Source organism: Mustela erminea, chromosome 14 (genome assembly GCF_009829155.1).
Source record: "Mustela erminea isolate mMusErm1 chromosome 14, mMusErm1.Pri, whole genome shotgun sequence".
NCBI classification, from domain to species: Eukaryota; Metazoa; Chordata; class Mammalia; order Carnivora; family Mustelidae; genus Mustela; species Mustela erminea.
This window is the reverse complement of record NC_045627.1, coordinates 823,137-850,848: the sequence shown is the minus strand read 5'-3', so window position 1 is coordinate 850,848 and position 27,712 is coordinate 823,137. Positions and strand designations below refer to the sequence as shown.

The following is a 27,712-nucleotide window of genomic DNA, read 5'->3' as shown; positions in this document are numbered from 1 at the left end:
AAAAGTATGTCAAATATCTTTATGGACCCAAAGATGTTACTGCAGTATTATATAGGAAAAAGCTAGGTAACTGAAACAAACAAATATGCATTTAAGAACTGATCTGGCGGGGCGCCTGGGTGGCTCAGTGGGTTAAAGCCTCTGCCTTCGGCTCAGGTCATGATCTCAGGGTCCTGGAATCGAGTCCCGCATCGGGCTCTCTGCTCAGCAGGGAGCCTGCTTCCTCCTCTCTCTCTGCCTACTTGTGATCTCTCTCTGTCAAATAAATAAATAAAATCTTTAAAAAAAAAAAAAAGAACTGATTTGGCAACTAGAGATGGAAACAAGAGACTCAAGATGACAGATACTAGCCGTGTAGCTGATACGTGGGGTATTTTGCTAAATTTTTTCCCTTTTATTTTCTGAGGTTAGTACAATAAAATATATTGGGTAATCAGAGCGCCTGCGTGGCTCAGTGGATTAAGCCGCTGCCTTCAGCTCAGGTCATGACCTCAGGGTTCTGGGATCAAGCCCCACATCAGGCTCTCCGCTCGGCAGGGAGCCTGCTTCCCCCTTTCTCTCTGCCTGACTCTCTGCCTGCTTGTGATCTCTCTCTCTGTGTCAAATAAATAAATAAAATCTTAAAAAAAAAACCAAAAGATTCTCTTTAAAAAAAAAAAAAAAAATATATATATATATATATATATATATATATAGGTTAATTTTATAAAAAAAAGAGTATTTCTCAGACTGAAAAGAAAAAAAAAAATTCCAAAATAAACTTGAGAGACCTGAAGCAGGAAGAGCAGAGCAGGCAGGAGAGCGGAGCACTGGTGAGGTGGACGCACGTCACACAAGCTGCGCACCCCCCACCCCGTAGCAGACCCCTCAGCTAACACCGAGTCACAAAGCTCTAACGGTCCCCTGCCCCCATCAGAAGATATACTCGGGGAAGGTAGAGCAAGTGATATTTCAAGAACACTGCCCATTTTACTTGGAGAATATAAAAAGCAAAGATATTTTATTTATTATTATACAGCCACGTACCAACATAGTTTCCCATGGGGAGAAGAGATACCAAACCACTAGATGAGAGAGACAAGAATTCCATTTGGAACAGCCACGAGAGACATTCAGCAATCTTTTTATTCACTTCACCTTATTCTGGGGTCAGTTATCAGGATTCTATTTGTAATACATACGGCTTAAAAAAATATGTTAAAAAATATTCATCGTGAAAAATATAGCTATCAAAGACAGTATATACGACATAAAGCCCAGAGTGTATTCCACATATCCCAACATCACAAATTAAAACACCTCCGGTCCCCCTTCCCCAGCTCTTTCAGACCGGAAGGCCAGAGCCACTCCGCAGTAAGGCCAGCAGTGCTTCCAGAAGACAGTCTCAGGCCATGTATCTTCTCTCTCCTTCGTGTTTTGCCTTGTGATATTTCACATAATCATTGTGCAGCTCCTTAAAGATGTCTCTCACCCCCGGCTGCAGGGAGACCCGCAGGAACTGGACATCCGGCTCAATGCAGAGGTCCAGGATGAGGTAAATGCCCTCCTGCAGAAGGCCCTTCACTGCAGGATACAAGGTGACCTGTGAAAGGACGACACACCGTCTGTGAGAGCAAACACAGACCAGGCCCTCGGAAGATCTGACAAGGAGTCTGAAGTTCGCCCCTTGACTTGAGAAGAGACATCCCTTTTAAACTATCGCTTTGCACAGAAATAAATATTCCTATCTTCAAAATTTGTATTTTAGGGAAATAAAGCCAACTTGAGTGACAAAAGGCTGGAATAAAACCTCACAAAATCACAGGGGTAGCTTTGCTATTCAGTGAATGATGCCTACCTGGGACATTTAAAAACCAATCTTTAAACTTACAAATTGTATGAGAGCCACTTGGACATTGTGCCAAGTCCTTCACCATGACCAGTCGCCTGGGAAGTTGCACTAAGGTGGGACAATGACAGCAATGCTCACTGTGACTTACAACCCCCCACCCCCAGCAAGGCAGGTGGCTGGGCGGGCTCCAACACTCCGCAAACTGATCACTGACAGGCTATATTAGTAATTAGGTCACATCATAGCCAAACAAATCATATGTGACTTATGATGACACTTAATACATTTTTTTATTCCTATCATTCCTATCAACAACAGCTCAATGGGACCTGAATTTCTTACTTCCCCCGAATGGCTGATCTGCTTCTTGAGCCTCAAGATGCCCTTCTTTCCTGAACTTCTGGGTTAACAAAAATCTGGGGCACAGCAGGAGTGGGCAGTCTGGCTCCAATGTGGCTGCACTGGCTGCTGCACACACGCTTTCAGATTAGAGGTTCACACTGTCTAGACGAAAAGGCCGGCGGAGCAGGCTCTACTCGCCTCTGCCATGACCACTGAGGCTGCAGCCGAACCTCGCACTGGAGTTCCAGACACTCCAGGAACTGAAACCAAAGAGCAACTGGGCAGTCCGGACAGGCAGGCCTGGGATTTGGCAGGTTCTTTATTACCATCTTAATGGCCTAAAAGCGTGAGAGCCCCTCCGAAAGCACACAGCTTCTGGGGAGGATATATGGTATTCACTCAGAGAAGTCGGATTCGCCAAAGCAACCGCTGAGAGGACGGTTTGTTTCTGCCGCTAGGATGGTGTTTTTCAAAGTTGCTGTCATTTTCACATGACAGCTCAAAAAACTTCTGACAATCATCTTAAGTTTTACTGTTTATAGAGGATAATAACACTCGAGAACAGACGGTGGAACTGTCCGTGGTTTCAGTGGAAAGCATTAGAAGGAAGGAAAAATAAAAGAAGTCCTGAATCTTACCAGCCGGGTGAGGATCCTGTAAGTGGACCACCCACCTATTCCTCTCATCAGCACTCACTAAACAGGCAATTCCACCTCCAGAAGCAGAGGTGAACAAACTGTCCCAGCGACAGAACGAGAGCTGAGCCCGCCAGTCGGAGGCCAGGGCCCACGCACTCCACCACCCCCTCACCCGGGGGCTCCTTGGCCAAAGGACAGCGCCGAGCACACAGCCCTGCTGGGTCACTGGAAGGCCAGCCGCGTCTGGTCTACACAACCACTACACCCCTTTGTGTTTTAGCCCACTTATAAAACAAGTGGAAAAAACTCAGTTTCTATGACACTAAGATCACTGACCTCTGAATGGAAATATCTCTAGGTGGCTAAAGGGACCTTACGCAGGATAGGCAGTACAAACTATTTACTCTAGGCTGTCAACATAGACAGATGTAAGTCTGATCTATGGATAAAAGAGACCAGTGACCGTCATTTCCTCTGGCACATCCCCACTATGACACATTACTGCACAGAGGGTCCAAGGTCTGTAGGAGTCACTGCGTGTCCTTCCTAACATGGTCTCACCAGGTCACCACCAGACCTTCACCGATACCCATTCCACAGGACTACCAGGGGAATGCAAAGGAGATTCATTTAGCTGTGCTCGCTATCTAGCATTTAATTAAACTTATAAATGTCTTTCTGGTCTGGAAACATTCTCAGTAGAAACCTCTAATACATATGGAATATTTCCTTCATTACTGAGTTAAAAAACAAATGAAAGATAAAACACAGACTCTTGCCAACAAATTCTGGGATGCTACAGCCTTAGATAATTCCCAAGGCCTTTGGCTTTCAAGATTAAAAATTAAAAAAAAATAACTGAGAAGCATAAATTAGACATGAATAATGAAGCCAGGAAACCAGACTTTTCATAAAATAAATCTCAGAATAATAATTAGTGATTTAAGAGTTCAAATTATCTCCTCCCTTCTTGGCCCTTAAATGATATTACTATCTCTCATTTTATTTTTTGCTGAAACACAAAATAATGCCAGCTTTTCTTTCAGCAAAGGCTTACATATCAATGACTTGAGTGCCTGTGAAATATCAAGATTCTATAAAAATGCTAAGAAATTCCAAGGAAACCAAACACAAAGCCCAACATTCATTCAAAGGCTGACTTGAAGAGGTCTCACATGTTGCCCCCACTCCTCTGCACACCGTGCCTGGTGAGGACCCCGTGCACACCCATGGGGTCGGCTGTGTCCTACAGCGCCCCTCCACCTCCTTACCCCAGCCCCATCTCAAACACAGCCAAGTGCCCACCCACATGACAGGCATCCCCACTGGCTGAGATGAGTGGGGCCAGTGTGTTTGAAAATTATTTAATAGTTATAGATTCATCCTGAAACAGGGTCAGAATGAAAACAGAGGCAACACCAGATTTTCTGAGAAAGCTCATTCAGCCCAATCTCCTTTGAGAAATCTCTTAGTGTAACAAGTTTACCAGGGTTCTAACATTATTCTTACAAGATTTACAAAGGGGGGCTATTCTACGGAGAGCAATATAAACAAGTCAGATGTATGTATCTACGCCTGCAAAAGTAGATACACACAGAAACACACTGTACTTTAAGCCTCTGACATTCAATTTAAACCAAGGAAGATAGGAAGCCTTCACAGGTCACACAGGGTCTGTGATCATAATCATTATACCTTGGACAATTCTGGGTACAATGTACTCAGAAATATTGATTGAGCGCTTGGGTGGCTCAGTGGGTTAAAGCCTCTGCCTTCGGCTCAGGTCATAATCCCAAGGTCCTGGGATAGAGCCCCGCATCTGGCTCTCTGCTCAGTAGGGAGCCTGCTTCCCCCCCGCCCTCTGCCTACTTGTGATCTTTGTCAAATAAATATATAAAATCTTTAAAACAAAAAAAAAGTCAGATTAAATAGGACAAAGGTTCTTTCACTTAATGAAACTGAAGGAATCTGCCGGTATCTCTACCACGTCATCTCCTTTGAGTGTCTGAGAGCAGCGGACTCACACACATGATGCACTGCGAGAGGATAAACCCAGGAACTCCTGCTGTTGGGGGTCCCAAGACCCTTCTTCCTCATCACCATTAAGCCTGGTCCTAGCAGAACTCCTGTTCTTCAATGTGGGAAGCATTTCAGCTTGCTCATTACTCAAGAAACTGACCAAAACAGGCCCCGCTTGTGCTGCAGCAGGAATGGGGACAGCTAGCAGTCACAGAACGCCTTCTAGGCACCACCAGCCCTTTGAATATTGCCTCACTCAGTGGTTCCGGTAACCCTTCAGGGCTGTTGCAGAATCCTGCAGATAAGCAGGACAGCCTGCTACGACGCAGGCTTGGGACCATCAAGACGAAGACAACGCTTGCCACTATGGCTGAGAAGCCCTGCTACAAAGGACTACAAATGAAAGCACTTGGTGAAAGGGAGGGAGCTCCATTTACCTTCTGCACCTCTGTGACATACTGGGCCACCATAAAGGGAGAAAACACCGTGAACTCTTCAGCCCGAGCTGCAATGTGGCTATACATCCTTTCCACCAGGCGGGCACACTCGAGGACCACTGACAGATCATCTGTGCTTCCTAAAGGAGCAAAGGTTTGCCAAACTGATTAGTCCAAAACCCATCAGTTTAACCCTTCTAGCTTTATGCGTTTACTATAGCTGAAAATTATTCAAGTCTTCCCTTTTTTCTAGGCTCCTTAATCGGCTTATTTCACAGACAGAATGAGGGAGAGATACTAAGTCCAAATATTTATCTATATTACAAAAGAGAAAACACTTAAAATACTCAAGTACATGTGGTTTTTTAGGAGTCTAGAAGAATCGAAAATTTTAAGATGAAATCTGATTGCTATTGTATTTTTTTTAAAGGTGGAGGTCTGTAAGAAAGGTTTAAATTGGAAAACTATCTTTAAAAAACATGGTTTTTGGTGACGTATAACTTTAAAGATAAGAAGACCTAATTATGCCTTTCCCTCCTTATGTTTCAGAGATCATGTAGACAGAGAGATAGAAGGCTCAGCTACCAATACCAAATAATCTTCCTGTTTTCCCAGCTTTACTTCCTATTTCCTAGTTCTGTCCACCTTAAAGTGCTTGGACCACTCAAGGCCTTCTTTAAAAACTCCTCTAAAGGATTCCAATGGCCTAGAATGGCCCTGAGGCCCTGGTCACACCCCCATTCCCCTAGGCCGGCACAGCAGAGTCAGTGGGGAACCCCAGTACAGGCCAAAGCACCTTCCCCAGCTTTCATTCAGCATAGAAATACACCCATTTTTGTAAAATTCCAGAAACTGCAAACAAATCTACACTGACAAAAAGCAGATCAGTGGTTGGCTGGGGCTGTGGCCAGAATGGGAAGAGGCTACAAGAGGACTCTTTTGGGGATGATGTGAATGTTTTGTTTTTTGATTGCGGAGATGGCTTCCTGCATGAATTTACCTATCAAAACTCATTCACACTGTATTAACAGATGTGGTTTGTTACACATACTTTATGATTCAATAAGCTTCAGTTTTAAAATACACAATGTCTTTTCTTAAAACCCTGAATGTACAAACACGTTACATATATGCATTTTTCCAGATACAATAACATTTTATGAAATGATGAAAATCTTGAACATTCATGGGGCATTTCAACAGCCAAGTGCTTTAGCAAAGCACTGAAATATCTACCACGTTCCATTTCTTCCCTCCTGTCAGAGTGCTCAGTGCACACGTGCAGTTCAGGGACTGCCTGGCAGTTATGACAGTTCATGGGTGCATATGAAGAGTACACTGGATACCAACAAGAAAAGAGTAAATAGTTAAAACTCTGCTCAGTTAAGTTCTGAACACGTCAGAGAAGCGGGTCTTGGCTGACCAGAGATAACTGAGCTGCACCAACATGGACACAGCAGAGTCACACTCATGAAACATGCCCCAACACTCCCTCAGAACACACAACAAAGGACACACTGTGTCACGGGACACACCTCTGTCAGTGTGTGACAAGGGCTCTGCTCCCCTACTGCTCAGCAAGGGCTGGATCGGGGCCTTCCCTACCCTGCCACTTCCCATCTCCTGTCCAGGCAGACATCACTAGTTAAACAGGGATTCTTCTTGCTGAGTTCAGACAGGGCGACGACATTAGGGGCCTCAGCACAACGCTACAGCCAGCCACCACCAACTGACCAAGGCTAGCTTGGGAGATGGAACCTGTGTTCCTACCCTGCTCCTAAACATAGTCACAACTGTACACTGACACCAACATTATATCACTCTGCAGCAGGCCTGGGAGAAAGCGAAAGACCTTAATGTGCCACTGACTGATCTCAAAACCAGGCACAATAATTTGGGAATTACAGTCCAATGTTAACGATACCTTTTCTCTTTTCTCAATAGTTACTTGGTTTCAGTAGCATCAATCACAAGTCTGAACCCATCAAAGTGGTTCCCCTGGGGTGGGGCGGGGAGGGGGGGGCTGAGCACCACTCCTATATTTCTAGTTAGTCCAGAACTGCTGCCACACGGTCTGCCCAGACGCCCTCCAAGCTGAGTCATAAAGCCCTCCTTGTTGGTCCCAGAGCATTCTGTCAGGTACCACACCATGCAAATTTGAAGTAGCGCAATATAGACCACCTCAATCTATATGCAAATTTTTAAATAATGAGACTCTCCCCCAAATTAGAAATTCAGCAAGGATCAACAACCTTCAAAGCTGAAAACAAGCTGTACACATAATTTATGCTATCACCATATGGCAGTTCATTTCACTGGTAAACAAACACAACCTTGCCAAGATACGGCTGAAATGATGACTTGCCAGACGTCACCGCTTCTATAAAATGAAATAGCTCTGTAGCTGCCCGTTCTTATTTAACTTCCCCCTCAAACTAGGAACTCCTTTAGGGCAAGAACAGAATTGTAGCCACTTTCTGTCCCCTCTACATGAGAATAAACATTTCCTAAATGTAGGTACTTTTGTTCCCACCAGGAAAAGAACTATTTCAATTAGGAGATCATAAGCGCGGCCATTGTTTTGGACATAGCGGAAAAAAAAAAGGAAACACAGCTTGAAATTTTTAGAAAATTATTTTAGGTATTCATTTAATGATCTGAACATTTCTTACTTAGACTCAAATGGGTGGTTTTATTTTCTGTAACATATGAGGCTGGAGACATCACAAGACAAACACATTTGAAATCACATATCTGATACTGTTACTTTGAATTACCTTTGTCTTTCTGCCTCCCTTCGTGCATGACCGAATACACCAATCTATTAAAACAGTTCAAGAAAGAAGGAATGGCTTTCAGCATTACCTGTAATAATAATAGGCAAAAGAATATAAAAACATATAATTGTTTATTTCAAGTTCTACTTTGTTTTTTTTAAACATTTTCTATTTAAACTTAATGAACATATAATGTCTTATTTGTTTCTGAGGTAATGCCTGTGATTCATCAGTCATATAATCCCCAGTGCTCATTACATCACATGGGCTCCTTAATGTCCATCCCCCAGTTATCCCACCCCTTCACCCTCTGCCCTTCAGCAACCCTCAGTTTGTTTCCCATGATCAAGAGTCTCTTACACTTTGTCTCTACTTCAAAGGAGCGCATGTTTATTTCCTTCCTAACCGTATCTAGCAGGACGTTCAAAACAGCATGGCAACTTCTTTTTGCCTGAACTTTCTAGGGAAATAACTCACTCATCTTATTGGACTCTTTAATATTTGTTTTAAACTCTTTCTTTGGGAAAGAGCTTCTAAGTTTAGGCATCTAATGGAGTGATCTCAGCTTGGAATTTGCTTAATCTGTTACTCTAAATTGTTAGTGCATTCTAGAAATGGGTAGAAATAAGTTAACAGAAGCAACAGTAACAACATATTTAAGGGCATTAGAAAGAGGTTACATAAAACAAACCCATTTAAAAGAAGGACCCAAACTTCTCATTTTTTAGTGATGAAAAGTTCTGGCTAGGACTTTATTTTAAAGAATGACAAGAAAATTTTAAAATATGCTTCTTTTAATATGCAACCACCTTTTAGATCGTGGTCAAAACAACACACTACCCAATAAAGCAGCCATGAGCTACATGAGGTTACTTAAACTTAAATCAACTAAAATTCAGTTCCTAGTCCTACAGCTCCTGGACCACATTTCAAGACATGAGTGGCCTGTGATTACTGTACGGACAACACAGACATAAAACACATCAGCAGTGCTTTAAAGTTCTACTGGCCAGTCCTGCTCTTTTCTCAGAATTCTTAGAATGAATAAAGACTAAATCAACAGTTGAGATTTTTTCATTTGGTAGAATTTATCCAACAGAATTCTGGATAGCATAACATCCTGTTCTTTACATCAAATTACCAACATCCACAGCATGCTCTGAAAAAACTCATTTTTACGAAAGTATTCCAGAGTTTCATCAAATTTCCCAAGGACCCCTCGTAAGCCTCTGCTATCGTATTGATTAAAGGCACACAGATTCAGAGCCAGACTACTTGAGTTCACACCCTGGCTTAATATGGCACCAGCTGATCGTTCTGCTGGGTACGTCGGCTGAGCTGACCTCATGCTACCCCCTTTAGGTTTACTGAAGCAGACTGTAGCCTGGTGATTCTATCAACTCAACTATGCACAGGGCCAATAGTGTGATCATGCACTACATAGGGCCCCCATCCCCCCCACTCTAACCCACAGGCAGTGAGTAGCAGGTGGTTATTAGTCACATCATTCTCCATTGCAATACCATGTCATTATTCCTGTCAATTTTCTCCTTTCAACAAACGGTCTAATTCTGCTAAATGGTCATTTGCCAATGGTTCTGCAGGAGACTCCCATAGTTTTCTAACATTACTTTCATCAGCTATTTGCATTTATATGGTATGGCCACATAAAAATTTAACAATCAGCAGAGACTGAAAACAAAGATGCTCACAAGATTAGGCAGGGTCAAAGGCCCTGCAGTAAGGCCCAAAGTCATAAGTACTTAGTTTACCAGACAATAAAATTTTTTAAAAATGGCGCTGCGGTCAGATTACTAACCTGAGAACATTAAAACACTTAAAAATATATGAATGTGCCTGTGTATACGTGTATGTATCTTATTTATGACTTCCTATGCGTCACATGCACAGCAGTGGTACAATGGAAAGAACCCAGACCAAAGAATCAACAGCCCTGAAGCTAAGATTTTGAGCCAGCTGGGTGACAATGGTGTAATCACACAACAGCTCTGAGCCACAGGTTCTTTATGAATAAGATGGACGACCATCTACTTTACAGACTTACTGTAGGGGTAAAACAAGACACGTAGCAAACGTTCAACAGATGGTGGCTGAACTAGAATCTTTTCTGTAGGACAATTATTCCCACTCAGTTTAATTTCAAAGGCAGCATACTATAAAACTGGAACTCAGGAAGCCTCACTCCCTACACACATCTGAGTTATAAACCCACGAAGACATCTAAGCAAGTCAGTGAGATCTGAATGTGTGGTCTGCAAAAACAGAACTACTTGCAATAAGCATCCTTAAATAGCTAGTATACAAACACCGTCTAAGTGTCAGACCCGACAAAGATGAAACTCACTCAAACACGCTGATGTAAGGATCAAACATTTTTGTGCTAGAGAAACCACTGTGACCCTGGAAATCACTGGAACCAAAACGTTTGCTTAGCAAATCACTGCTTTTCTTATCCTCTAATAGTAAAGCTCTGCTGCCACTGTCCTACAGGCTGAAACTACCCTGCTCCTCCCTCTCACCTTCGGATGACACTGAAGGATGGAGAAGAGCACGTTGTGCACCCGCAGGAAGATGCTCCCATACTCAGAGGGCTTCAGGTGGTCCAAAGGGACCGTCAGCAGGATGCTGAAGGCCAGGCTGACGTGGTGCGGGTTGCGGATGGTCTCTTCCCCCTGTCGCAGCAGTGCCGCCAGGACATCCAAAACAGGTCCCACCACCGCCAGGGGCACAGGCTGCTCCTGACAAGCCTCTCGGTTTAGCAGCTACAGGAAAAGAAGGAGTAAAGGAAAGAAAATGAAGGTGATTCTCTAAAGAAAGAATATAAAAACTGAAGTAGACAAAGTAAGAACTGAAGTGACGGAGGTAAGAATGTCCAAAAGGTCTGGATGCGGTCAGAAGACACTTTGAAGAGACAAGGAGGCCAGCGTTCAATCTCTGAAGGCAACCTACTGTGGACTTGGCCATTCTGGTCCATGCTTTTTGTTGGACTCATCAACCACGAAGAGAAATAACTTCTTACAAGAGATGACACATCCAACTTCTCAGAACAGGAAGACTTCATCAGATCTCAGATACACAAAACAGTATTTTCCCAAAAATACCATTAGTTGCAAATAACACTGAAGTTCATTTGTTACATTTCTTAAAAATCAGCTCTACAGGTGCTGGGGTGGCTCAGTCATTAAGCTGTAGCTTCGGCTCAGGTCATGATCCCAGGATCCTGGGATAGAGCCCTGCACTGGGCTGCTTGCTCAGCAGGGAGCCTGCTCCTCCCTCTCTGCATGCTGCTCCCACTACTTGGGCTCGCTACCTGTCAAATAAATAAACAAAACCTTGAAAAAAAAAATCAGCTCTAATTAAGATGTTCAATTACTATTCTAGAGAATGAAGAGAACAAGCTCAAAATGAGGGCCAGCTCAAAGTTCTACCCACCTAACCTGGGTCACCTGTGACCCACATCCTCAGGCTGCAGCTGTAAACAGCAGCTCTGGTGTGGCCTGCTGGGGCCTTGCACACCACTCCTGAGGTTTGGGGTCTCCAACTGTGCGGACTTCATGCTGTTAGATCTACTTTTAGATTTATCTGTGTGGTTTCTACCTAGTGTTTCTATTAACACAGCCCTACTGTGCATACCACCAACACTGACTGCGCATCCCATGAGTCCCGCTCTCTCCCTCCCCCATTCCCTGCACTCTTCCTCCTGACACCTGCTACACACACCTGGGAAGGATGAGATTCATCCACTAATGAAGGATTCCCAGGTAAACAACAAAGCAACAAAACAGAATAGGAGGGAACATTATGTCTACTCTTCAGATCCTTCTGCCCTGGGAAGATGCTAATCCAGGGCAATTCTCTCAGGTAGCAAAAGAGAATTACGGCTGATAATAATCTTAAAATAGATAGTGATCTTTTGAACCCAAGTGCAAGAATACTGACTGGAGACTCTCCGGATGGCAGAAACACTTGAGACAGTCCCCATCAAAACGAAGTTTTAGTGCGAGTGAAACAAAGTCATGTGGCTGCCATGTATATCCACCAAGTGCCAAAACCTAACAATCGAGCCGGATTATAACAATAATCTACCTGCAACATTACTGTCCCGCTCTATAAAGCCATTCCTTTCTCACTGTATCATAGATTTTGAATGTGCACAAACCCCCTACAAATGAACAAATGCACTAAACTAACTACAGCATTTTGTGGGGACCAAATAAAGTGCCAGAATTCCTTCTCATCTACTTTCAACAGGCTTCCAAGGGAGCCCATCTTATCACCGCACGCCTGTTATGGCCGGCCTCATGCTTCCCGGGGCCTGACACCCCTTCACACCACCACTCTGCCACATCTGGAGCTGACACCAGTGTCTGCAGACAAGAAAGCACACACACGGTACACACACTGACAGGACAGCATCTTGCCAGCCACCGTCTTCAGGCCGCAGTGCCCAGAAACCTACTCTGCATAAAACCAGAGATGGCAGAAGCCAAAATGCGGCCTCTTGTCTGTAGAGGGATGGGGTGATAAGATGAACTGAGATGCAGGGCACAGCCCAGGGGTACTCACAGTGAGAGCCGTGATTATCTGGGGGCACGCACACCAGAACAGACTCGCCTTCTCTCCACCGAGTGTGCATTTCAGAAGCAACTTGGTCAGTGTAACAGCTGACAGAACGGCCTAGGAGAAAAGGGACAAAAACTTAGCAGAAATAGCCAGCTCTCTCTTAAGAAGTCCATCTTGGGAAAAAAACCCAGTCACTGGTGCTGAAAAGAGGAGCAGAACCCATTAGAACCGTGGTGTCAGGTCACAGACAAGCCCTGGTTTGGGCTCAAGACTGAGGGAGAGGTCCCCTCCATCACCAGGCAGCCAGGAAATAAATGCGTAAGATGAGCAGAACTGTGGCCAAGGGGAGGCCTTTTCAGTAGCATCTCACTAAACCAAGCATGCAAATGTCCCAGGATAGTGGAAGAAAAGAAGGCCACAAACGGACACAGCAACCTAATTACAGAGATCCCATCTTGTCAAGGCAGTGCGGAAAGAGGCAGCAAGCTATAACTTACCTACAAAAGAAAACCATATGCTTGTGGATACAGGAGAAGCCAGGGGAAAACACGGACAAAGTAAAACAACTAGATGAGGTGCTATGATTGCAGGTGAGGGTTTTAAACCATGAGAAGAAACTATGTGGGAAGGGAACTCACTTTATTGAGTACCTGTGTCATTAAACATCTAACCCCATGCTGGCACCTGACACCATCAATTTCAGCCCAATGCCACCCCTTCCGCCCCTAACCCTGCAGCCCCACAACCCATGCAGTTCTGGCCTCAGCCCTCTGCTCTCAGCTTCTTTCCCATTTCTCCCTCCCTGACTAGCCATTACCCTACCTACACTCCCTCCCCCAACCCCAGGCAGCTCGGCCCTCTCTGCTGAGGTGGGGGCTCACTTTCCTGCCTACCTGTAGGACCTGTGTACCCACACAGGGCCTGCATAGTGGTGCCTTCCTTGCTGTCTACCTCTCACACCCACACAACCTCTGCCCTGCTGTTCATAAACACCCTCCTCATCTCCATAGCAACATCCCCCATCCAAATCCTCTCAGCTCTGAACACTCAGGATCCAGCCTCGCCTCCTCCATACCTTCTGACTGACTGGTTTAAATAGAAATCCACAGTGAGGCCTTCTCAAAGCTGGGTCCCAACCATGCTGCAAATGCATACAATGAAAACTTCCAGAGAGAAGGGCAAGTACCGTGGGCAATGAGTAGGGGGCTGGTGCAGAGCAGTAGCTCTGGTCCAGCCCGGGCTTCTTGCTCACATACAGGAGATGTGAGTTCTCCCTGCTGCCCCTCTGTGGCCTCAATTACCCTCTCTAGCTCTCCTCCCACCCCAATCAAAACCCAAGCCTGAATGCTGATTATACCCTCAAGTCAAGAAGCCACTCATGGGGCAGAGAAAACTCAGAACCAGAAGACGTGGCCTGCATTGCTGGTTCCAAGATAATTAGCTCTGTAACGTTCTTCCTCCTATGCAAGCAGGGACGTCTGACCAGTCCAGCACACAGGGCTGCTTAGCAGACCAAACTCGAGCATGTAAGCTCTGTAGAGAGGCTCTCCAAAATACGCAATGACAGATGCAAATACAGGGCTTTATTACCAACTACCAAGCATACTAAGGTGCAAAGGACCGCAGGGCAGCTTGCTAATCGGACTGATTCTCAAACAGGATCAGGGCGATGTGACCAAGTCAAGTAAAATCTTTAAAAAGTATGATGAGAGGTATCATACACATAGGATAAACAGAGTCCGTCTCTTTTCATATGTTGATAATTGTAAGTATGCAACACTTAGTACTTCATATAATAAACACTCATAGTTTAGGTGTGAAAAAGTTCCTCTTTAAAGAATAAGGGCCCCTTACACTAAAGCCCCAAGCCTCTTCACATGCCAGGACTACCTTCATAAACCCCCCTTGGGGTTTGATCTTGTGTGTTTAATTTTAGGGGTGACATCACATCTCAAATAAATTTTCCCATTTGAGCTATCATTTATGTGCCTGCCGTACCAGGGAGGAGTACACACCTGCAGATCGGCTTTCCACATGTTACTGATGTCCAATCCTTGCAGAATACACCGCATCATCATCCTAAAATCCTCTGTGGTCCCAACTTCTAACATCTGGGTGAGTAAGGCTCCCAAATCAGGTTCAATATCCTGAATTACCTCAACCGGAACTGCAGGATCTGTGTGGAAAAGAAACCAAAATTGCTAAGATAAAATAAAATGGGAGCAGGTCAAATATACTAGAACAACCACATGATAAATGGGGCCCCAGCCCTTAAAAGTCATGATCTGAGAGGCATGGAAATACTTGTGGATCAAGCAAAGAAGGCGGGGCCCATGCCACAGAGCGATAGTGCTCTCTTGCACACAGCTGACCTGTGCAGAGTGCACACACACAGCACAGGGAAGGGGCAAGCCTGAGAGGATGACGACAATGGTCCGCAGTGCTCAACGCTAGGCTATGGGACACAGATGACTGCTACTTTCTCTATACTTTCTTCTACTTTCCTTGTACAGATGTACCTTGCCGACAGGACAGGGTCAGTTCCAGACCACCACAATGACGCAAATGTTGCAATCAAATGAATCAAATGAATTTTTGGGTTACCCAGCACAGATAAGTTTTATTTACACTATACTGTGGTCTATTGAGTGTATGACAGCATCACATCCAAAAAACAATGCACGTACCTTAATTTAAAAATACTTTCTTGCTAAAAAAATGCTAACCACCATCTAGCTGTGAGTCTTAATCACTGATCACAAATCATCGTAACAAATGTAATAATGAAAAAGTTTGATACCACAATATTTACCAAAATGTTCCTGGAAAAATGGTGCAACAGACTTGCTTGAGCAAGTCTGCCTCAAGCCTTCAAACTAAAAAATGGAGTATCTGTGAAGCTCAAAAAAGCAAAGCACAATAAAATGAGGTATGCCCATATTCTTTGGTAAAATCAGTAGGGACACAGGTGTGGCATGGTACGTTGAAAGAGGCAGGAGCATTGAAGACGTTAAAAAAGCTCCAAACTTCCAGGGTCTGTCTGCCGCAGGCATCCAGATGTTCCCCACTTGATGCGGGAAAGCCTGCTAATGGCTCCTCCTGGGCCATTCTACCTCTGCTACCAGCTTACCTTCCCTGCACATTTCAGCCCACAGACTGTTCCACATTGCCAGAGTACCTCCCCATGTCCTAGTCTTTGCTCACTAAGTCAGCACTGCGGGGTGAAAGGAACAACAGGATTTGAGAGAGAAAGACCTCAGCCTGGAAGTGTCCTATAAGCTTTAAGATCCTGGACTCATGAGCTCTCTATCAGTGAAATGGGCGTAACAGCACTAACTCCCACGGTTGGCAAACAAAGGAAGGAGCACCGCACTGTCTGCCGCTTGGAGGCTCAACATTAGCGCTCCCCACTGTCTCCCCCTACCCTGCCTGTCCCTTGAAGGCCACTGCCAACTACTGCTTTGCCTACACAAACTCTCACCCCACAGTCCCCTACTTCTGGTGTACTCGACAGCATTTCACTGTTCTGCAATTTCTGATTTGTGTGAATGTCTGTTTACTTGATTAGATAGATCAAAATCAACACTGCACTCAACTCCAGAGTAGGACGTGGTTCCACATATATATACGAAACATTTGTAAAAATAATCATTTTTTTGTGATCGAATTGAAGTTGTCTATTCTATTCTACCATCAGAAAGCATTCCTTACAAATGTTTACTTTTATGCGCTGCAACCTACCTGAAACACCCCTGAGGACACCAGAGGGCCACACTCAGGTTATTAATAGCCACCATAACTCTCCCTCTCCCCACTCAAAGCTTTAGGCCCTCCCCAGTAGGCATTTCTTCTGGACCTCTCACTCTGGTCTTTTCTAGACAAAGTCCAGCAGCTCAAGGGCATGAGGCCTGGACCCAATAGCAACACCTGAGCCTGTGGTCTGAGGGGCAGCCAGGCAGCACCCCCTCACCGCCACAACTGAGGCCCTGGGGCCAGAAGCATCCGAAGTCCACGGACAAAGAGTTAGGACCTAGAGGCCACCTCAAGTCACGAGGACTGGAGGGAAAGAAAGACACAGTATTCTAACAAAAGGGAAGAGAGAGCTTCAGACCATCAGCTGCCATTTCTTAGATTACTCATTTAGGACACTGTGAAAGTGTTACTAAAAGACTAAATTCTAGCCTCCACTAAGGTGAACACCATTCCCTAAAAGAGTGGCTGACAGAATAAGAGAGAACATGTGACACCAAAGCCTTTTCAGTCAATTCACAATCAAGGCAGGGATAGAAAGGCTATTGAGAGGGAGACAACAGGAGTGTTATTCTGGCCTTAACACTCCAGCTCTGGCGCTGGCCCGGGCAGTCCGGGCAGCTTTGCTTTCTACAAGGCCCTATTTTCCATTCTTGTATCTGAGCACGCCTGCAGCCCCATCTGCGTCTCCCTCCCGCCTGTCATTCGTTCTGAGAACTAGGGACTCCCCAGCCTCACCTCTAAGGACTGTCCTAACAAAGCTCAACCCCTCAGGAACAACCAAAACAAAAAGAAAACAAACCTACACCAACTTGAAACAGTGCTGTCTTAAAACAGAGGCAAGTCTGGCCCACTGGCCTTTGAGATAAGGGACAGCAGATACTGAACGCTTCTGCACAAAGACATGGGCTAGGTTTGCAGTCCTGATTGGCTGGCCCAGAAGGATGACATCAGACTAAAAGACCAAGAAGACAGCTGAGTTTCTGCCCTATTAGAATCCATAGCCTGATGACCGCCAGGCACCACCCTAAGACCTAGGAGTAGGAGTCTGGCCTTCAAGGAATTTTAGGACATTCCCTGTAAATAAAGTCAGCTGCATTTTTCAAGTTCACCAATTTTAGATCTTTAAGTCATCGAAGATGGCACTGAAGATCAAATACAAAAAACCCTACTAAGAAGGATGAAATCATACATGTTGACTATCCAGAGCCAAGACAGATAAAAGCTAAAAAAGATAAAGAGTAATAGATTTCAAAACTATAACCTAGAACAATCTCCAAAATAAATGAAAAACCACAGTGACAAATAGTACATCTAGAAGGTTACTATCTGTGTACAAAGCAGGACTGTGAGGGTCACTGCTGATCCATGCAGAGAATGCAGATACTAGAAATGAGCTCCTCAGAGTGGACTGGGGGATTGGGTGGGTGGGGGTGGGGGGTCTCCTGCTCACTGGCCTGCACCTTCTAAAATGAACACCTGTTCCAAAAGGGTGTGAGGGATGGGGGGCACTCACTTTATTGGTGGCTTACTAGCTTTTACCAAAAGCTCTACAGCACAGAATTAGCTCAAGAGAAAATACCTTACCTGTAAGAACTTTTCTCACAGAATGAAACATGGAGGTAAAAACAGAATCTTTCTTGGGATGTAGTTCTGGGGCCAAAAAGAACAGAGTTAAAAACCGCATGGCCGCCTGGAAACACTGTCTATCTCCTGCAAGAGCCGGCAACTCTGAGAGCAGCTGAGAGCAAACACTCTGGTAGAAGGCAGTAAGGGACAGCGGCACCTTGTCTGTCATTGTGGAAATCTCTGTCCTATGCCTGGAGAGCTGGCCCACATCTGCCTCCAAGAGTGTGCTGACCGACGCGATGAAGACAGAGGGAAGGCGCTGGCCCCGGGCCCCCTGTGCCCAGCACTGCTGCAGCACAGCTCCCGTGTGGAGAATGGCCTTCTGCAGCAGCTCGCACAGCGCTTCAGGGGCCTCATGCTGCTGCTTCCGCTCTCTGACAAAAGGCCCCAGGACTTGGCACAACTTGGTTAAAGACACCAGAAGGAGGTGCTGGCCCCAAGGATTCTGATTTTTCACCCATTTGCCTGCAATTGCTTCAGGGCACAGTTCGTGGAGGAATGCAACGATTTTCCTGAAATTGAGCACCAAGCTGAGCTTCGTCTGGGTGAGCATCTGCATTAGCTGTTCTAAGAATGCCCCTACCACTTGGAGGAATTCCAAACAAGAGGGGTCATCCACGTTAACAAGAAATCTACCACTGGCTTTGAACAATGAGGTCAATGTGATCTCAAATATATCACTAACATACATAATCTTGAGCACTGAGCGAGCACTTTTCCCTCTCTGCAGGGAACCGAGAAGCCGATAGCAAGTCATCAAAAATTTGAGGGTCACTGAAGAGGAGCAAGAGCTCCCCAGCTTGGTGATGGCCAAGGACAGTAACAGAAGAAAATAATGCACATGATAGGGAGTCAAGAGGCTATCCAGTTGCAGAGCAGAAATAACTTCCAAAAGTCCCAGGATGCTCTCTAACTGTTCTCCGTCCAGCTGAATGGGGAAGTCACTCTTCACCAAGGACAGTAAGTTTTGGGCAATTTCTCCTTTTGGTTCTACACCTTCAGGTCCAACTTTTGCAAATTTGTTTTCCCAAAGAGCCACCACCAGGTGGTCCTTTTCAAAAAGCCAGGGCAGTTGTTCACTGAGAAGACTTGGGTCACTCTGGGCACCAGAACGCAAGACGCTAGTACATCCTTCAGTTAGGCACATTAAGAAAGCAGAATAAAGGGACTGCATTTCTGGAAAGAGAGGGCTATGGAGGACAGCGCTGGATATTTTTTCAAGCGTGAGGCTTGGCTCTTCCTCTGCTGAGCCTTCCTGGGCTTTGCTCACTGGTAAAGTTCTCAGCAGCACACTGGCCAGAGATCTCACATCATCTGGACTAAGATAGGATATCAAAATTGTGAGATTCGACACAACCAGGTGCCAGTGAGCTACAGGGTACGTGAGTGCACTCACTGTCCCAACCTGGCCATCCCAGGAAGCTGCTGTCCCTCGATTCAAGCTTTCTCTGCCAGAACCAAGAATGTAGGCAGCATCACACTTCAAACTGTGGAGGGCTTCTTCAGACTGGAAACTGGTTTGCATTAAAGTCCTTTTCATTTTCTGCAGGTAGAGCTGTGCTAAGCAGTACCTGCCAAGAGAGTCAAACTGAGCTGTAAACTTTTCTATCTTCTTCCAATGGCACGTTTCAACACCAGGGAGCAACAAGGGCAGGTGTGAGATCTCTACAGCAACATCTGTAAGAGCCCCAGACACAGAGTGATACTGGCTGCAGTTTATACTGAGCATGGCATCAACCTGGGCCCAAGTGTAAGAGAGCAGGAGAGCAGAGTCACTGACCTTCTGTAGCCAGAGCTCAAGCTCTGGGCCTTGGGGATCCAGAAGGTCCAACAGGGGCCTCACAAGCTCTTGGAGCATCCTCTCCATTGTGCACTGCATCCGTCTGATGACGGGCAGAGGGGTGCTGCTCTCCAGACTCCGCATGTTGAACATGACGCAGTGCAGCAGAGAGCTCAGGGACAACAACTTCAAGGCCATGTCAGCATCACCCCGCAAATAGGGTAAGACCGAAGACTGGAACTTCTCCAACATGAGGGACCAAGTGTCCAAGATCTGACTTGGAGGCAAGTCCTGGAGGCACTCGCAGAGCACCCTAGAGGGGCCTGAGGTCAGCACAGGCTGCCTCAGTGCCTCAGCAGCTGGACGACCGATCACTCCCAAAATCTCTTCAAACAACCGCGGCACTTGTCGGAGTTTGACATACGTCTGGAAAACAGTGTGAAGAAGTGCCTCCTGTGCTTTTTTGGTTCGAACGTCTGTCACTTCTGCATCAATCCAAGCTGAAGCCAAAAGGTCATCCAGGTCTGGCTCCAAAATCAAATGATTCAGAGACATCAAAGCCTTGAGGCAGCGGAACCAGGCTGGCACAGATGCTTGGGAGTGGTTTATCAGCAGCTCAGCCACACGGCAGTAGAAGTGGAACTGAGCCTCTCCATGCCGGATCCTATCAGCAGCAATGTTGTAAATATTGTTGTTGGCCACTGAGCTGAGCAGCTGTTCTAGAACCAGGAGTTCTGTGGTCCAATCTGATGCAGCCAGGCCTTTTAGCTGCTCCTCCTGCAGGCGTGAAATCCTCAAGCAGCCAAACAGCCTGGGGAGTACCTGGAAGCAGAGAAGCTGGTTCCCCTCCTTGAAGTAAGACTCGAAAAAGAGCTTATACAGCAAGGCCACTGAGTTGGCTATAACAGCAGCATGAAGGGATGGTTCACAGTAGCCAGCATCTACCAGCCTGGCGATCACAGTGTCCAGAGGAGCTAGAAGATTCTTCATGGCGCCTATCTTCATGTCACCTTGCTGCTGGTCTAAAAGCTCCTCTTTGTAGGACGAGAGCAACTCGGGCTGAAAAGCTCCACCTCGAATCATGGCCTCAATCTGATTCCTTACATCCCGGCTCAGCGCCTGCCGCAACTGGCCCGGGACAGTCTGTGTCCACGTGCCCCCCGAGAGTAAGTGCCTAAGGACCAGGCAGGGCTGAAGCAAGTGCCCAGTGACCTCCGCAAAGGCACGTCTTGGGTTGACTTGCTGTTGCTGGATCAAGAGGTAGTGGCCAAGCGCCAAGTGAATGACCTCGAATAACTGGGCTACCACGGCTCCTTCCGGCTGCCTACAGGCCAGCCAGCACAGCTGGCTCAGCAATGCCACTATCAGCTCCTGTCTAGCCGTGTAGATGACAGCAAGGGTGGGCGTTGAGAGGATGCCCTGGCAGCAGCTCAGCACAGCACACATACTTCTTCGGGATTCCGAAAGAGAGAATTCAGTTATTCTCTCATTTATGATCTGAGCGTTAAGAAAAAAAAAAAAAAAAAACTCATTACTGGCTCCACACATATACGAGAAAAATACAAGAGAATCAATGAACTCACTCTTTGCACTTATCTTGATGAGAAAGAAATCCCCAGGTTATCACATCTAAATGAACTTGACATTTGCTTAATGCACCCAGCAAAAGCAGAGTACCTGTTTTAAGTCCTTCATACATCCATCTCCTACCAACATGAATTCTGAAAAGGGATTAGTGCCTTTGTAATTCCGCTGTCCCTATTTAAACAGCTCCTGGTTTTTATAAGACTTAAACTCCAAAGATTACTTTTGCTTAGATCCTAAACCTGCAATTCAGCTTAGATGCTACAGATGGATGGACAGTAGGCCTGGGCTATGATCCTGTGGCCCAAAATACATTTTTATACTCAATTACACTGTTTTTCTATTTTAAAAAACCAAAGCAAAAGGTACTCTTGACAGAGGAAAGCCAATGTTGGCAGTCACTACATACTATACAGCAAATCTACAGTCTTCTGCTTCTAAAATTCTGAAATTCAAAAGTGCCAGAAATTGTGAGGCCTAGGCAGATTCCAAAATTCACTCATAGGCTAAGAGGCTTGCTCCCCGCCTTACAGTATCTGAAAACCAAATGTATCCTGGGGGCTAAATTATCAGTAGCCCAAAGACACAGGTGCACTGATCTCTATTCAAGTAACCGCTGGCTCTGAAAAAACTGAAATGAAAATACCAAATACTTAAATGCCAATGTACTACTACAGTGACCATCAATATTTCTGATTATACAAACTCATCTACCAAATTTTTTCATGTTTGTACCCAATAAGAATAATTTATTCATAAATCATACGCATACACTACAGTACAAATATCTCATGGAAGTAAAAAATGTATCTAAATTAAAACATGACATTTAGAAACGTAAGATTTTCTTTCCATACTCCCAAAGGATAAATCAGAATAACCCACTTTGGTGGCCAGTCTATTATTTTAAAAAGTAACATATAATTTAGAACACGATTTTAAAAATCACTAATGTCTGTGAACCATCAGGCAGCTCAACTATTTAATTTTCTTATTATCAATCTTTACAAATTTTTTCTTTCGGCCTACACACTCCTGTGGGCAAGGCAGAATGAGGGTTAAGAGCACAAGCTTTGCAACCAATGCCAGCTCTGCCACTTACCAGCTGTGTGACTCTAAACAAGTTACTGAACCCCTTTGTGCCTGGCACACACTAAGCGCTCATTATTAGTACTTTCTACTGTCACCAACTACTCTCACAGTATTTCAAAACACTCAGTTTTGACAATGAAGTTCATAATTCTAATCTGAGACTTCAAAATTGCTTTGACTCAAAAACCATTGAGGAAATTCCTAGTCAGATTTTGGCCTTTGATCTTCCTTCAGCCAATGACAAAGTGGGGCAGGGAGAGGTAGGGAGCACAAAGTAGTATTATTTGCTGGCAACATTTTCCAATTAAAAGGTAATCAACAACCACTCTATGAAATAGTTCTAGGCTTTCCTTGAACATTAAACAATAGAAAATGCTTCACACAGCATAAAGCATACCATATGCTTTCAATAAATGTCAGTCATCATTATAATCGCAGTATTATTTCTTTCTCTTCTTCTACCTTGATACTTCCTGCAACTTCAATAAATAACAGAAAATCAACAGAGATACACTTCACACAAACAGGACAACAGGGCAAACAGATAATTACCTTGACTAGGGAAATCTGAAGGTTAATTGTCTTCCCATTCTTGAGGAGATCCTGCAGTTTTTTGCTGTGTAGAATGTTATCTATATAGATCCAAAGCCTTTCAACAATGTCTTCCTTCAGTTCAAGTTTTTTCTTATAAAATGCAATCAATGACTGTCTTGCCCAATCAAGTAGTACCTGAATTTGGAAGAAATAATACTCTAAAAATAAATGAATTTCTTTGCCAATAAAGATGCTGGACATTCCATGTGTGGCCATATCTAATTGCCAGGGGAAAAGCTGTCCTTTAAAACTTACTTTTGGTAACATTATATAAACATCTCAGTATCTTAAAATGTTTATTATTATAGAATCAATATGAAGCAAGAAAAAGCAATTTTGTCTTCCTGCAGGGCCATTTAAATGTTTCAAATGAAACTCTTGTTTCTTCTAACTTTTCTGAAGTTATACTCATTTTCAAAAGTAGGTAGCACAACAATTGCTCAGAACGGCCACAAAATGAATAACGCACAAAAGTAAAAATGCAGAGACAAAAGACAGAGCTTGTGTCCTGGTTTCCCATGTTACATGTACCCTCTAGGTACATTTACTTCCTCAGGAGACAGAGAAAGTCTTCTGCAAAATAATGCACAAGTGCTTTATGAAAAGGAGGGTTGGTCATATATAGTTTCTATTGCTGTGATACATTCCCTTATTCGTAAACACAAGAAAAGGTGGTGAGGCCTCAGCTCAAGCCACCAGCACTGTCAATGACAGTATGAAAGTGTCAGGTGCTAAAAGGGAAAAAAAGTTCTGAGCATGAGACTGGGTGAGACCTTAATCAAACTGCCACCACCACTTCCCCTTCCATCTCACCTTGGTTAGCCCTTCCCTAGTGACTACCAAGCTGCCAAGACGATTCTCAGGTGCAGCCAGGTTTAGAGACCACTGGATGTAAGAGTGCTCTGCTCTACATACTACGCCTCATCATCATCTTAAAAGATGTCATCCACCTGGGACACACTTTGCGTGGTCTTCTTGAATACCAGCATATGGGTGTGTGTTAATACAATATGATAAGCTCAACACCCTGGGGTTTCTAGTGTTTTACAATTAAGTTTTTTGGGGTTTTTGTTTTTGTTTTTTTGCCAAATAAGCTTGAAAAATGTTAACAAAGAGAAAAGCCTTTCTTGGTTCCTAATCTATTTCTAGAATGGCTTTCTACAAATACTGAAGTTTCTCTACTTCCCCTCCTGTCAATTTACCAAATTCAAAGACGTTTAACTAAGCACCAACAAGCACTTGCTTATGGAGCAGCAGCTTGGATTTATCAACAAATGGAGCTACCCAGACTCAGATTTTAATTTCTGTAACTCAATTCCCAACTTGTTCACTGATGCATACACTTGATCCAAAATATAAGAAATGTTTCCAAATATAAAAGAAATGCTGAGACTTCGTAATAGAAAACTCTGTCAATGAAATATTTAACTCATGCATTTTTTTCCCTGACGTTACTTTTAACCTGCAACCATGTTTCCTTCTCCAACCTTTTCTTGACTCTTTTTAAATTTTAACTAAATGTCGATATACAATGCGATAAGTGATTGTTCTTTTCGGTTGTAAAAATGTAAGTTTCACGTTACACTTACTTGCTCTTTATTTGGGAGAATGCACTGGTGGGAAATCCAGGCAAAGTGAGCTAGTTTTAGTTTATCTTCCCAAGAAGTTGTCTTGCTTTTAAGCTTAAAGGAAATGCCAGAGTAAACAGCAGCCATCGCTACACTTTATCTACAATTTAAAGTGGAAAAAATGTATTAAGGTCAAACTCAACAGGCACCAAAAATGAACATCACGTACACTATTACGCACGTAACATATTCCTTAGGAAAAAAAAATTAGTGAATTAAAATACCTCAACAAAACATTTGGGCATAAATCTATATATAAGATGCCGTAGCCGTGCTCGCTTCAGCAGCACATATACTAAAATGCTGTAGCCCATGATCACAAAAATACAAATCAAAACCACAATGAGATAACACCTTGCACTGGTCAGAATGGCTAAAATTAACAATTCAGGAAACAACAGATGTTGTCAAGGATGCACAGGAAGGAACCCCTTTACACTGTTGGTGGGAATGCAAACTTCTAGAGGAGAGTATGGATGTTCCTCAAAAAGTTAAAAATAGAGCTACCCAGCAATTGTAGTACCAGGTATTTATCCAAAGGTACAAACATAGTGATTCAAAAGGGCACTTGCACCCCAATGTTTATAGCAGCAAAGTCCACAATAGCCAAACTATGGAAAGAGCCCAGATATCCATAGACAGAAGAATGGATAAAGAAGATGTGGTATATAAATAAAAATGGAATATTACTCAGCCATCAAAAAGAACTAGAGCTTGCCATCTGCAAAGACCTGGATGGAAATAGAGAATATTATGCTAAGTGAAATAAGACAGAGAAAGATAAATACCATATGATTTCACTCACATATGGAATTTAAGAAAGAAAACAGATGAACACAAGGGAAGGGAAGGAAAAATAAAGACAGAAACAGAGAGGGAAGCAAACCATGAAAGACTCTTAACTATAGGAAACAAACAGAGTCGCTGAAGGGGAGGAGGATGGAAAGAATGGAGTAACTGAGTGATGGGTGTTAAGGAGGGCACTTGAAATAATGAGCACTGGGTGTTGAATCAAACTGATGAATCACTAAATTCTACCTCTGAAACATATAATACAATATATGTTGATTAAATGGAATTTAAATCAAAAAAATCTTAAATGCTTTAGCCCATGAATTTTTCTGGGGGAAATTTAAACAGAAGTGGGCAGAAGTATTATATAGACATACGTAGGAGTATTCCTGCTATGAGGTGACTGTGTAGGAATACAACTGGGCAAAAGTCCTCAAGAGGTGATTGTGAAGAAATACAACTGGGCAAAACCCAAAGCGTTCAAATTATTTGTGAAAGGAGAGTCACATATGGTTTTAGACTGAAAGGTTCTGCACAAATCATCTGAAATATACTATGCATTAAGAAAAGATCCATTAACTAGTTGAAAGAGAGGGACACCTGGGTGTCTCAGTCGGTTAAGCAGCTGCTCTGGGCTTAGGTCATGATCTTAGAGTCCTGGGATGGAGCCTGGCATGTGGCTCCCTGTTCTGCCGGGAGCCTGCTTCTCCCTCTCCACCCCCACCCCGCTGCTTCTGCTCTCTCTCTCTCTCTTCAGCGCGTGCTCTCTCTCAAATAAATAACCAGTGTTATAAAAAATTAGTTGAGAGAGAAAAATAAGCAGTATTTGGAAACAGTAATATTTCACCAAGTAAAAAAGAAATAAAGTATAAAACCAGTCCCAAAAGAAATACTGTTGTTTCAGCTGCAACAGTAACTTCCCACTACAACATTATTCATTTACATATAAGCTTAAGGACACGCACTGCTTCCAAAAAGACTCTACAAAATACTGTTACATAATTGAAACTGTAAAAATAGAGCACAATAAAATCGTGAACAAAGAAAAGCAAGCATATCAACCAACTGTAATTCTACAAATCTGAAGTAAACATAGCTTTGAGTTTCCTAAGTCATAATAAAAAGGGGAAATGTATCACATTAAGTCATTTTCATTATATAAAAGGAGTCAGCTCCTCAAAAGTGAAAATTTTTCAAAATACTGAAATATAAATATTATATATAAAAACAAAATAGGACAACAAACAAAACAAACAGACAAAAAAACGGAGTCCCATGATTCTAACATACTAGAATTCTAGTATGAAACCAAAGGATAGAAACCAAAAGGATATGCCAAAGGCTGGATCCCTTTCATTTCTTCAATCTATGGGGCCTGAAATCCTACAGACCGGCCTTCGTAACTTACTTACCCTCAACAGGTAATCCTTCAGGGAACGAGCAAGCACCGCGTGCAGGGCGCGAACATTCATTAGGGCCTCCTTCACTCTACTACAGAGCAGAGGAACACGCGAGTGCTGTCAGTTTTCCCATTCTGTCAAAACGTCCAAGACAAGCGCGTCCAACAACTTACTTCTCCATCAGTGTGTCAGGAAACCCCCGTACCGGCTACAAAGTTACTTAAAACGTGTTCGCAGAATTGGTTACAAAGACGCCGCAGACACCGTCACGGAGGCTGCCCACGTTCCGCGCTCGGGGCCGCGCAGAGGTCTCCGTGCCTGGACGTAGTAAGCCCAGCGCCCAACGCAAAACCGCGCTAGCACTCACGCAAAGAGCGCTCACGCGCGGCCACACGGGGCATCCCGCGGAGCAGAAGGAAACCAAGTAACAAGAATCCGCGGAGAGCGGGGAGGAGCGACGGGAGAGGCCGGACCAGCGGCGAGCCCAGGAGGCTCTCCCCAGCGCCTGCCGTCCGCTCGAGGGCCCGCGGCCGCACCGGGGGGTGGGTCCTCCTCGGTGAAGGGGCTCCCTCCCAGACCGACCCCGGAGAGGGACCGCGGGCGGGGCGCAGAGCCGGCCGGGGCAGCGCGGCGCTGGGGGCGTGCTCGCCTCAGGGCCGGCCCCGGCAAGGGGCTCACCTGGACGCCGTCCTCAGGTAAGGGGCTCCCCTCAGACCCGCCCCGGACAGGGCCGGCGGGCGCGACGGAAGGCGGTGTCCCGCTGAAGGAGCTCAGCTGGCGGCCACCCGCTCGGGGACCGCGGGCGGGGCCGGAGGACGGCGGCGGCGGTGCGAGC

General features: G+C 44.6%; 1 protein-coding gene across 5 annotated transcripts; it reads right to left on the bottom strand.

Annotated features, from left to right (window-relative positions):
* Nucleotides 1-973: 973 nt before the first annotated feature.
* Nucleotides 974-27,645, bottom strand: URB2 (URB2 ribosome biogenesis homolog). 5 transcript variants are annotated; one of them, XM_032312170.1, is made up of 11 exons: nucleotides 27,556-27,645; nucleotides 26,890-27,096; nucleotides 24,647-24,785; nucleotides 23,016-23,192; nucleotides 17,966-21,284; nucleotides 14,644-14,804; nucleotides 12,632-12,742; nucleotides 10,585-10,827; nucleotides 8,045-8,132; nucleotides 5,268-5,407; nucleotides 974-1,582 (listed from the first exon to the last, which is right to left on the bottom strand). In XM_032312170.1, exons 3-11 carry the CDS (start codon nucleotides 24,770-24,772, stop codon nucleotides 1,385-1,387), a joined length of 4,563 nt encoding a protein of 1,520 aa, XP_032168061.1. In that variant the 5' UTR covers nucleotides 24,773-24,785; nucleotides 26,890-27,096; nucleotides 27,556-27,645; the 3' UTR covers nucleotides 974-1,384. The 5 variants fall into 5 exon arrangements, with proteins under 5 accessions (XP_032168061.1, XP_032168060.1, XP_032168062.1 ...); XM_032312169.1 differs by lacking the exon at nucleotides 27,556-27,645 and having other exon boundaries at nucleotides 26,890-27,217; XM_032312171.1 differs by lacking the exons at nucleotides 5,268-5,407; nucleotides 27,556-27,645 and having other exon boundaries at nucleotides 1,390-1,582; nucleotides 26,890-27,217.
* Between the last annotated feature and the right edge of the window lie 67 nt (nucleotides 27,646-27,712).